This window comes from Argentina silus (assembly GCF_951799395.1).
Source record: "Argentina silus genome assembly, chromosome: 15".
Classification (NCBI taxonomy): Eukaryota; Metazoa; Chordata; class Actinopteri; order Argentiniformes; family Argentinidae; genus Argentina; species Argentina silus.
In genome coordinates this window covers 11,261,794-11,274,339 of record NC_139669.1, presented here as the reverse complement: position 1 = coordinate 11,274,339, position 12,546 = coordinate 11,261,794, and the positions used below count along the sequence as shown (strand labels likewise).

Here is a 12,546-nt window from a genome sequence, read left to right as displayed (position 1 = left end):
AAGCGGGGAAAAAAGAAACAGAAAAGTACAAGCGTTTACTTGTGTTTGCTAACCTTTCTTAGTAAGGACTTTTCTCCAGTGTTCCTCACAGTCAGGGGTAGTCATGCAGCCCTGCAGCAGTGGTCTCTCTCTGTTCAAACTCACTGCAGCCTTCAGTGATCTCGCCAGGCTAGGCACCTCATTGGCTGAGGAGCAGGAATGATGTCATGCCTGAATGTTATAAGGGCTCTGACAAATAGCCTGGGAGCCACATTAGTAGAAGCACTGAGTGAAAGAGAGAGAGAGAGAGAGAGAGAGAGAGAGAGAGAGAGAGAGAGAGAGAGAGAGAGAGAGAGAGAGAGAGTGACGCGGGAAACTAAGCCCGTTTAGGACCTACCCAAACCTAAAGAATAAAACAGTAAAACTTTGTATGGAAGACAGGAAGAGGACTACTACCTGTGGAGGTTTGTGAGTTTCTTTATGTTCAGTTGTATTGTACTGGACTTATTGAAATTGATTTACACTTTATATTAAGTTGCTCCAATGTGGTCTATGTCACCAATGTAGTACAGTCACATTGTAACTACTGTAGTAAAAACGTTGTATTAATATGTCGCTGTATAGTTATTAGGTAATTACTGAGTTGTTTAATATCATAAACCACTCAACTCTATTATTATGCAATTATAAATAAATGACCAATGTTCTATGTAACTATATGTTATTTAATGTTGTTTTTAGTGTAATTAATGAGTTACTATATAGGTATAGGGGCAACAAGTATGACCATATATTCATTTTTTCAGCCTGTTTTATAGTCTGCTCTCAGCCCTCTCTCAAACCAGACATTCTACAATATATTCTATTTTATTCTATTGTATTCTATTGTATTCTATTGTATTCTATTCAACTCTCTCTCTCTCTCTCTCTCTCTCTCTCTCTCAGTGCCGTTCTTAACACTGTCTGCTTTGCCAACATTATATACCTCCAGATCATGGGAAGTCCTACACCCCCTGTGTTCCTCAACGTGACCAAGGAGGGGAATGTCTCCTTGGCCAACCGGTACAGCGAGGTACAGATGGTTCTCTTGGGCATGGTCATGTCTCTGTTGGTCCTGGGCATCGTGTTTGGAAACATCCTTGTCATCATGGCCATCGCCCGCTTCCAGAGGCTCCAGAATGTCACCAACTGCTTCATCACTTCCCTGGCCTGTGCTGACTTGGTCATGGGCCTCATTGTGGTCCCCTTTGGGGCCTGCTACATCATTTTCAACACCTGGCACTTTGGCAGCTTCTGGTGTGAGTTCTGGACTGCCACCGATGTGCTGTGTGTGACAGCCAGCATTGAGACGCTATGTGTGATCGCACTGGACCGGTACTTGGCCATCACCTCGCCCTTCCGGTACCAGTCGCTGCTGACCAAGTGTAAAGCCCGGGTGGTGGTTCTGCTGGTGTGGGTAATAGCAGGTTTGATCTCCTTCCTGCCCATCCACATGAAGTGGTGGATATCAGATGATGCAGAGGCGCAGCGCTGCATCAACAACAGCAACTGCTGCGACTTCAACACCAACACGGCGTACGCCATCACATCCTCCATCATCTCCTTCTATATCCCGCTGGTTGTCATGGTGTTTGTCTACAGCCGAGTCTTCCAGGAGGCCAAACGGCAACTCCGGAAGATCGACCGTAGCCAAGGACGCTTCCACGCCCACAACAACAACACGGGAGCTCTGGAGAGCAACGAGACTCGGAGCGCCAAGAAGACCAAGTTCTGCCTGCGGGAGCACAAGGCCCTGAAGACGCTGGGCATAATCATGGGCATCTTCACCCTCTGCTGGCTGCCCTTCTTCCTACTCAATGTGGTGATGGCCATATGGAAGATGGACGATGACTTCACGCTCACCTTTAGGATACTGAACTGGATAGGCTACGCTAACTCTGCCTTCAACCCGCTTATCTACTGCAGGAGCCCAGAGTTCAGATACGCCTTCAAGGAGATCCTGTGCTTCAAGAGGAGCCGCTTCCCCAACCTGGGTCCCATTAACGGATACGTGTACAGTGGGCACAGCTGGCAGAGTGAACAGCAGGGTAGGAGTAAAGGCAGCTCGGAGGACAGTGATCCCAACGAGGGTACACTGGGGAAGGGAGAGGGAGAGGCAGAGGGAGAGGGGGGCTGTGGAGCTGCAGACAGAGCAACGGACCCTAATGGAAATTGCAGTAAAGGCCTCACAACTGTCCTTTAACCTCTGAACTTTGACCCTACTACAATGGGATGACCAATATATGATTTTACTGCTGCCATTGTCAACTGAGATAAGACTGATCAGGCTGGAGGAGAGATCTCTGGTAAGTGGGCAAGGGGGTGGCCCACTGTGGAGAGGAGAGGACATTGTTTTCCTTTTACCAGTAGATTGATAGGTAGATCACGTTATCTTTTGATATGTTTATTTAGACAGAGAGATCATGTTGATTTTTCCATCTACCTCACTGTGTTTTTTTTTCTTCATTTCTTAGATATCTTTATTTTCGTACCATTTTATCCAAACATGGGTCACTTTGATTCACTGACCACATAGCCAGACTGACTGGCTCATACTTTCATATGCTTTTTGTTCCCACAACCATGTACAATACACACACATTCTATGATGACTACCGCGTAGCCTTCCGACATAAGAGATTGAACACAATGTGAAATATGTAAAGTAGCTTGTACTGAAAAGATTTGGTATCAAGACATTGAGATATAGTTATGCTGTAGCACTTTCCATTACAAAGAGAGAGAGAGATAAATATACAGTAGGGTCAAACTCTGAGCCTGATTGGTGCTTTGCGTCAGCTTTCAGATATACATTCCACACCAACGTTTTTGGAGGGGAGTTCCGTTGTGCTCCGATTCCTAACGCTTTCCCAAGATTCTACTGTCAGACGAACAACAGGTGTGGTAGAACTCGTCTCTCTGTCTCTGCTGCCAACACTCATGCCTCAAACGCTCTGACAGTGTTCTGAGGCGCTGCTCAATGTTAACAATCATGTTTTATGGCCTGTTGCAGAGGAGGTTCTGCGGCAGAATATTTACAATAGCTCTACTTCAGTGGCGGAACTCCTGAGGCAACTTTACAGAGGACCACGGCTCTTGTGATGTGTGGTTCAATTTGATACACCAGCAGAGTAATGAATGATATGAGAGTCACAATAAGTTTAAGATAATGTGTTACAAGATATGTGTTACAATCACATTAACAAACAGCCATGAAAATTGGATCTAAAGTTCTCTTTTTAGAGTTGAGCATGGTTTAATTCAATTAGAAGAGACGACAGCCAATTCTTATAATTGGCACTGCTTTACCCATCCTTATTGATTTGACACAGTATCACATGTGCCTCTGAATAACTCTCCAACCCTTTATTTTCCTATATTTGCACACAGAAGTCGTTTTTCTCTCAGAAAGTCCCTGTTTGTTGACTAGATCTGTCATTGTCCTGTTGAGACGTGGACCGTGTTTACTGAAACCAGAGGAGTAGTTTCCTTAGTTATCACAGAAGGGTACAAACTGCTCAGAATAACAAACAGGCCAGGGAAAACAGGCCAAAGATAACAGAGTCCCAGCCCTAATGATGGTGCCTACGGGAACCCTGTAAACATAGATGAAATAAACAGTCAACAATCGGGAAGAAATCGCTGCATCTCACTGAGGTTATCCAGAATTTACAAAAGTAAACAAAGGTGCTTGATGAGACATTCACCAGTCTTGCTGGTTTCTCCTCACATCTCATTCTCATTCTCATTCTCATTCTCATTCTCATTCTCATTCTCTGATTCTTTCTTCTCTCTGTCTCTCTCTGTCTCTGTCTGTCTGTCTGTCTGTCTCTGTTTGTCTGTCTGTCTGTCTGTCTGTCTGTCTGTCTGTCTGTCTGTCTGTCTGTCTCTCTCTCTCTCTCTCTCTTTCTCTCTCTCTCTCTCTCTCTCTCTCTCTCTCTCTCTCTCTCTTTCTCTCTTTCCCCCGGTGGTTTCTGCTCTCCAGGAAATCCCCCGGTCCAGCTGAGCCCAGCCCGATAAACAGAATAAATCCATTATCTCTGCTGTTTAGCCAGAGAATCAAACTCCCCTCCGCTGTTTAGTCAGTAGAGTCAGACGACCCTCCCAAAAACAACGCTGAGGACAGATCATCAGTTAAGGAGGTAAAACGTTTCAAGTCTCCAGGCACTGAGGATGACCACAGTAGGAACATCTCTAATTACACTCTAATTCCCATATTAAACCGCTTTTGGATTAACTAGGTTAATATAGCATAATTTCAGATGCAATCTCAGACACTTTGATGTAAAACCCACTTCTCCTTGCCTGGATTCTAATCTATAGCATGATCACAAACCCTTTAGGTCAGGAGATCAGCACGTACTGTAATAGAGGCGCTGTCTTGAACTTAACTCTATTCCCCTTGCTTGTCTTGTGATCTGTTGTATGTAATGATCAAAGTAGCGACATGCTAAATGTAGGGACTGGGGGGTTCTTACTGCCAGTCTAAATCAGTGTTAGTGACCTGTGTATTTGTTCCTGTGGCTTTCCTTCTGGAGTGTAGTCAGCTGACTGTGTTGAAACTGTGAACTGTTCTTTTTGAAATCTCTCTACATTAGCCTTCATTAGCCTTCATTAGCCTCCCTGCTGCAGTGTACTGTACGTACATAGTGTGTCAACATGTGTCAATGTGTGCTGGTCAAAAAACAAGCTGTTCTGTTCTCGATTGTTTTATATTTATGAATTTATGGTGAAAACAAGTAATGGAACCATCGTTTAGGTGAAATAGAATGTGCACATGTGGTTATAGTACATGTTTGTGTCACTACTTTCGAAGTGGCGCAAGGTGAAAATTGTACAGAGAAGGTTGCTAAGAAACCATGGTTCCAAATGGCTTAGACATGACCCTGCACAGTAAACCTACAGTTATTAAAAATATATATATCAAACAGTTTGACCAGTAAAAGTTTGCATGGGTGTTATCTGTACAGTAAGTGATTTGTAGTTTACAGTAAGTGTCATTTGGACTTGTTTGTGCCATTTCTTTTAAGTCTATTATGTCAAATTGGAAGAGGTTCTGAAAAATGCACTGTATATCCACACTGCTCCCTTCTGGCAATGTAGTCTCCTTGCACCTTGCCTGTGTCAGAGTTCTTTACGGTTTCTGTTTTTACTTAATAAGGCTGTGTAATGGTGGGTGAAATCTGTGTCTTCAGCCAGCCAGGCCGAATGATTAGTCATTATATCATTATGTGTAATGATTCTAGAATGAACGGAGCTGACTCTGCAACATTCCGAACGCAGTTCCAGCTGTCGGAAGAGAAGCATCAACTGCCAGTCCTTCCACACACATAATGTAAATGTGCACACGCACACACAAACACACACACACACACACGCACGCATGCATGCACGCATGCACACACGCACGCACGCACGCACGCACACACAAGCACACATACACACACACAAGCACGCACTCATATGCGCACACACATGCTCCCAGCCATGTTACTCCCTGCCACTTTGCCACTTCCAGGTATGAAATCAGCCTGTGTCTCCTAGCGGGAATTCTGAAGGTCTGTGTTTAATATCCACAAAAGCCACTCATCATATGGGATGTGACATGTTGGATCCATAAGGAGATCTATAAGGGCAGTGGAACAGTGTCAGAGCAGTGGGATCTGAAGTATGTCATCTCTCAGACAGACATTCCCAAGGTCAGTCACCATGTCCCCCAGTGAATGTAAGCTTCAATCCCACTAAAACCACCAGAGCCCAGAATGGTCCAGTGATAAGAATACTAACACACCACTGCCAGGTGAGTCATGTGTCTGTGGGGAACAGCTTGCTGTTGATATACTGTTACCATCACAATAGGAACCTGTAAGAGAACTATCTCTCTGGCCTGAGTGGTACGGTGTTGTTGTATCAGTTGAATGTTTACTCGATGTTTCTTTTTCAAGCTATTTTCGCACAAGTTTATGCCACTGTTTTTGTGGAGCTTATGAGACATGTTCTGAAATATGTGTTGTCCTGTGGTATTTATGAAATGCAAGTGTGGTATGGCATTTGTATTGTAATAATAAATCATGTATTTGTTGCATGTTACTGTATGTACCTGCTGATGTTTTCTTTGCTCATGCAATCAACACATTCCTTACCCTCTGACATGCATATTCACATGTCCACATTCACACATTAGGCACTTGCAAAAAACAAACCGACAATCTCATAATCAAACCATCAATTGTTGCAAGAAGACCAATACAAAATGTTTGTTTGATGTATTGCCCTATGCATTGAGAAGACGTGTCATAGTTTACCAAAAACATAACTAAGAATTACTACAATACATCATAAACCAAGCCTTGGCCATGTGCTGTTTGCATGTTGTAGCCTACTTACTATTCTGGTTTGTATAAGAGTTCCCTACAGTGTATTTGGTCTGAGTTTCCCACCATATCCCCTTCTTCTCCCTCTGTGGGGGGCAAGCTGAGCTCTCACCAGCTGCAGGGCATCACATATAGAGTAGCTCATATACTGCAGGGTACACAACACAAAAACAAAACAAACAGCCAATGACCGCTGTCAGCCTGAGAAGAATCGGGAATGCACTGTACCTTCTGACTGCATGTCTGCATGCAACACTCTAACTCAACGATGGCAGCCTTGGCTATTTCAGTATGGGAAAACTGACCAGAAGCATGTGACTGGGTTAGAGGGATGGAGGGATGGAGGGATGGAGGGATGGAGGGATAGAGAGAGGGATACTGTCAAATATTTCCGTTTGTACCGAGGCTGTCTCCGTCTGTCCAACGTTCCGACTGATCACATTTTCATATAGAGTACCTTATTATATTGCGGCTGTCCGGAGCGGGAGCCGGAGAAGGGGAACACAGATATATTGAGTCATAAAAACATCTATACACTTGGCATCTGGCCAGAGAGAGAGGAATGTGCAGTGCTTTTTTCAAACATATAAAATGACCATCTGCTGAATTGAGATGAAAATGGCTTCATATTTGTTCAGTGGAGATCATGGTTAGAATACAGATCCCTGGAATTCTAGGACCAGAACAGCAGAAATCATCGTTTTCTTCGTTTTGATGAATTACACCTATCAAATGACATTTAGGAGGACAATATTTCACATACTGTACTGTGACCAAATGGAAATTAGTCTTGTTTGACCATGTGCATTCACCAACTCAAATGGGTATGAGTTTCTTCAACACCAGAAGCCCACATCCCAGTCCCAGACATATTAATGTGAATAATACACTGTAATAATGCGAAATATTATGGCTTCATAACCACAGAATGATGACAATTCTGAGATATACTGTGTGTGTGTGTGTGTGTGTGTCTGTCTGTGTGTGTGTGTGTCTGTCTGTGTGTGTGTGTGTGTGTGTGTGTGTGTGTGTCTGTCTGTGTGTGTGTGTGTGTGTGTGTGTGTGTGTGTGTGTGTGTGCGTGCGTGCGTGCGTGCGTGCGTGCGTGCGTGTGCGTGTGCGTGTGCGTGTGCGTGTGCGTGTGTTCCTCACAGGGCTAGGTGCTAGGTACCGTAAAACGTAGTGAAACACTAAACAGTAGGCAGGCATACAGTATGTGACTGCATTTCAGACATTTCATGTCCAAAACAGAGAGTGCCACTGAAGTCCATATGTATTCTTATTTTAGAATAGTATCATACTTCATGCTGTATATTGCTATATTGCGAGTAAAAATCCTGAATAAGGATACTACTATCGGATTAACATCATCATTCCAATATCTGTTGGTGCTCTCTCATCAGAGTGCTATCACAGCAGGGAAGAAAACCCTCTCACACAGTAATGAACCATCCAGCTCGAGGTGGGTAGCCAGCGTTGATAGCTGAGGTTGAGCCAGAATGTAGTTTATCTGAGGTCCCAAGAGTCTCTCTATCCCCATACACACTGAGCTAATCTGGGAGTTTATTTTGATGAGGGTTGTGTGTTAATGACTGTAATGCTACTCCAATTTTGACATGCTGTGGAGATTAATGAGACTCTTTTATAATCCAATTCTCCTCTCCAATTATTGTCGGAGTCATGCAGCGGACTTTGAACTAAACTGAAAAAGGGCTTCGGAGCCTGCCGATGGAGAAATAAACAAGTGTAAACAAAGTTTAAAAGCTGCTCATCGAATCCTTTGTCAGCCTCTGAGCTTCCCCCCTTCCGCCCGGCTCCAATTGAATTTCGGAGGACAGCGATGCTCCAACGTCACCCTCGAGACATCAACAATATAAGCACTTCCACTTCTTCTTCCTCACATACTGTAAGTGCTGATCACTGCTGTCTCTCTCCCTAATAATTTCTCCCCTAGTTTTTTTCCATTGCAGTGCCACATAGCAATTTCAGTCAATGTCTTTGTTACATTCCCTTCCTGTCCCTCCCTGTACAGAGTGACTGTGAGTGCTATTATGTAAGCTCAGTGCTGACAGTAAAACATCACATCAAAGGGTGGGTTCAGAACTGTCAGGTCTGCATCAAGCCTGTTGACTGTATTTAAATGAGGAAGAAGGATTTAGTGTGAGCTTGTGAAAACAACCGCCGTTTAAGCTGTCAACCATGTCCTGAGTGACGAGTGTTCTGCTGGACTGTGTATCATCATTCCAGAAAGTTCTTCTCCCCCCCGCCTCCTGTGAATGAGTGAATGAAGAAAGCAGCGTGATCCAAACTTTATGGAATGAGGAAAGGCCATTTTCTCAGTTGGACTGATTGCACCCAGTGACACGCAGGAAAGGGCTTTGTGAGTGAGTGTAAACATTTGCCTCTCTCTGTGATGAAAAGGATTGTGTGGTGTCTAAATGTGATTAGAGCAGTGCGTGTGCGTGTGCGCGTGCACGTGTGTGTGTGTGTGTGTGTGTGTGTGTGTGTGTGTGTGTGTGTGTGTGTGTGTGTGTGTGAAAACTCTGTGCAAAGCTCCGAGGGTCCCCACAGGTCCCCAGAGGATCCAGCGACGACAGTGAACAAGGCACCACACAGTCTGCAGTCCCCACTGCACTGCACTCCCAGGGATCTTGCCAGTGTGTGTGTGTGTGTGTGTGTGTGTGTGTGTGTGTGTGTGTGTGTGTGTGTGTGTGTGTGTGTGTATGTGTGTGTGTGTGACTTACATATGCAAGAGTGTATGTGTGTGCGTGCGTGCATGCATTTGTGTGTGTGTGTGTGTGTGTGTGTGTGTGTGTGTGTGTGTGTGTGTGTGTGTGTCAGGGACCTCACCAGACCACCCCTGAAAAACGAGCTCCAAAGGACCCAAGGTTAAAACAGCAAACCTCAAAAGATGTGCTGCATTCTGCCTCCAAGGCCAAAAAAAATACCATAAAAACATCTCTTCAAACAAACACTGTACCTCATGGCAACATGCTGTGTCCCTTTCCCATGTTTGATACTTGTGTCACATCTGCGAGCTGAATGTCCTTTAACTTTGCCCATTCATCATTGTGCCATAATGGCAAGACAGAGGTGCTCAACACCATTAGTTTCACAGTAGTCCTTACGTGTGCACTGCATGTTAATGTCATACTATACAGTTACGTAAACATGATATATGGTTTAATTTCCAAGACTCAATGTTTCCTTGCAGACAGGTACAGTTAGCGGGTGTAAAATGGATGCATTTATTTTCTTCAACCGAAGCAGCTTCACATTGGAATTCATATCACTGTTTACCATGATACATGATACACACTGCACCTTCCTACCTTCTGCGTTCGGTATGGATGGACTGATAACATCAAATAAAAAAATCCCTTTCACAAGCACTATACACTGTAGCCTGACCTTCTGAGGATATGAGTGGAAAACTTCTGACTGACAGGAGGCTTGTTTTTCTTCTCTTGAGTATATTGGGTGTCTGAGGAGGGCTGAGAGCCTAATGGAGATTTTGTTTACCGGCCAGGAGAATCGGTGATGAACATCTGCAGCAGGCTTTGAATAATGAATGAGTTACATTAACTTTGCCCTCCTTAGTCAGCGGATCCCAACAGCTTCTCTTCAGCCTGACCCATTTCTCCCCCATCTCTGATTGACAGAACAGATTTGAGTAAAATGAGACAGAGAGTGTATTCAAGAATATGAACAACAACAACTCCATTTATGGGGACTCCTCTTCCATACATGAGAAACAGCCATATCTAGTAGTGTATATGCTGTACATGCTGTGTGTGTACATAAATAAACTGGAATTTTCCCAGTGTTTAGTCGACTTCAAGAAGGATTTTGTAAGTGTTTTTAAACACAGAGGAGATCTGACGCTGATGCCTGTCAGTGTCCTGCTGCGCCAAGTCACTCCTAATGTCTTTCTCTCTCTCTGTGTTTATTCCTGCACACTGCCATGCTCTCCAGAGCATTCTCTGACATACTTACGAAGCCAACTAAATAAGAGGCAAAGTTTCATTGTCACAGCAGAGTAAACAGAAGCCTAATATGGTGTCGTACTGTAGATAGGGGCACGGGGTGTGAGAAGGCTTATTCAGAAGAAGCCGAGAGGGAGAATGTGGCTGTGGCTTCAAAACCAAACTAACCCTAACTGTAACCCTAACCCTTGGGAGAAAAGAAATATTTCATTGAGGAAAAAGTCTGGATAAGATATTGTAATTGCTCTTTACTTGACGTCCAGCAGGAAAGGGGGCTTAGCATGTGAAATGGAAGATATTTTAAAGATGTCTCAATCCAGTAGTTAATGCTTGTCATGGGTAATGCATTTTGGTGCCCCCAGTTTTATTGCAGCCATGCACGCTGTATTAACTGTGCTAGATAAATACAGCTACTGGACACACTCCAGTTACCATCAAACATTTGCTCAGAATTGTCTGGCAAAGAATAGGAAAATATTGTTCTAAAATAGGCCAAAAGAATGGAAACTTCTGAAATAGACTTTGAAAAATGGATTTCAGTTGATGCCAGTGTTATTGTACTGTAGGTTGCTTTTGCCCTATGGTGACGCACACTTAGAGCCCAGAGCCCAGAGCCCAGAAACCAACATCAAACAGAGAGAGAGAGAGATGCTTTTTTCCCCCAAAACGTAGTATGAAAATGATTTCACCATCTCTGCATTTTGCAGATGTTTCAGAGTTCCGCACATGTAATCTGTCACCAGGTCATCATAATAAACAACCCCTGGTGGGAGGAATGTGTGAATAAAGGTGATGTCATGATTGAAGTGTCATAATAAATTGCTGATGTTTAGCCAATCAAGAGGTTGTATTTTCCTTGGCCGTGATATGGACGCAGAGGTTTGAGCAGAAATTTGCCTTATGATTTTTCTCTAACCTTTTCCAATTTGAGGATCAACAGCAAGATTTATTCTCATTCCCTATCAATGTTATTCTAATTTATGGTTCTAATTTTAGCCCGCTAAGTGGAGTGACATCATTTATGATAGAGAGAGAGAGAGACATCAGCCAGTCATACACTCTGCCTATCCCTGCTGGTCCGTTTCAGTAGTTAGTGTGTGTGTGTGTGTGTGTGTGTGTGTGTGTGTGTGTGTGTGTGTGTGTGTGTGTGTGTGTGTGTGTGTGTGTGTGTGTGTGTGTGTGTGTGTGTGTGTGTGTGTGTGTGTGTGTGTGTGTGTGTGTGTGTGTGTGTGTGTGTTTGTGGGTTAGGGGGATCATGGATCATGGGGGGGGGGGGGGGGGTAAGGTTATGGGTGAGGGCTGTGGTTGATGTGATTACTCATGGATCTACTGGGACAGTGAAAGGGATAATAGAGCAGGAAGAGTCAAATCTCCCCTGGGGAAGGACAAAGGGATGGAGAGAGGAATGGAGAGATGAAAGGACAGAGGACTGAGAACATGTACTGTACAGTACAGTAACACTGTGTTCCCAAACTCTCCTAACTAAAACCGGACTGTGACCAATCCAGTATGTCCCCAAAGCATTTCATATCAGTGTTTTTCATTAAAACAAATAAACAAGAAAATATAAAAAAGATGTGAAAGCCACATTCGGATCTAAAATTGAGCACTAACATATTTCATATGCCAAAGCTATCCTAAGTGGATGCATTGTTCATCTTGGAGATATATTCATTTGTTACAGAATAGCAGGTTCACACAATGTCAGCTCAACACGCTGTGCCCCACAGTAAAAGATTGTGACTTAGTATTCTGTTGTACAGCAAGGTGCGGGGGGTGGGGGGGTGGATTGTACCCCTCACGCTGTGGCCTTCTCTCTTTGGTCTTTGTACTGCAGTGTTGGCCCGACACCATCTAATCGGAGCTGTCACTCACACAGTCACAGCGAGTGTAGGAACATCCATCACAGCTCACAGGAGGAGAGGGTGCCAAAAAAGTTTTGGATGATCTACAAAACCTGACACGCCACGTGAGGGAAAGTGAATTTATGTGACATACTATACGTAGAAAGTGAATGAGCCGTGTTTGAAAGGATCCATGTAGAGCAGTTTCCGACCAGATCAGTACCGATTAGCACCTTTCAATACCTGTTGCATGATGGGGATTCACCTGCCAGTATAGCTATATGCATGAACCAGGACACGCAATTGGTCACGCGTACTATTCTGT

At 44.0% G+C, this 12,546-nt stretch overlaps 1 protein-coding gene across 1 annotated transcript; it reads left to right on the top strand.

Annotated features, from left to right (window-relative positions):
• Positions 1 to 304: 304 nt before the first annotated feature.
• adrb2a (adrenoceptor beta 2, surface a) lies at positions 305 to 6,113 on the top strand. The gene is made up of 2 exons (XM_083686201.1): positions 305 to 443; positions 971 to 6,113. The coding sequence occupies exon 2, from the start codon at positions 974 to 976 to the stop codon at positions 2,219 to 2,221; it is 1,248 nt and encodes a 415-aa protein (XP_083542327.1). The 5' UTR covers positions 305 to 443; positions 971 to 973; the 3' UTR covers positions 2,222 to 6,113.
• Positions 6,114 to 12,546: the final 6,433 nt, after the last annotated feature.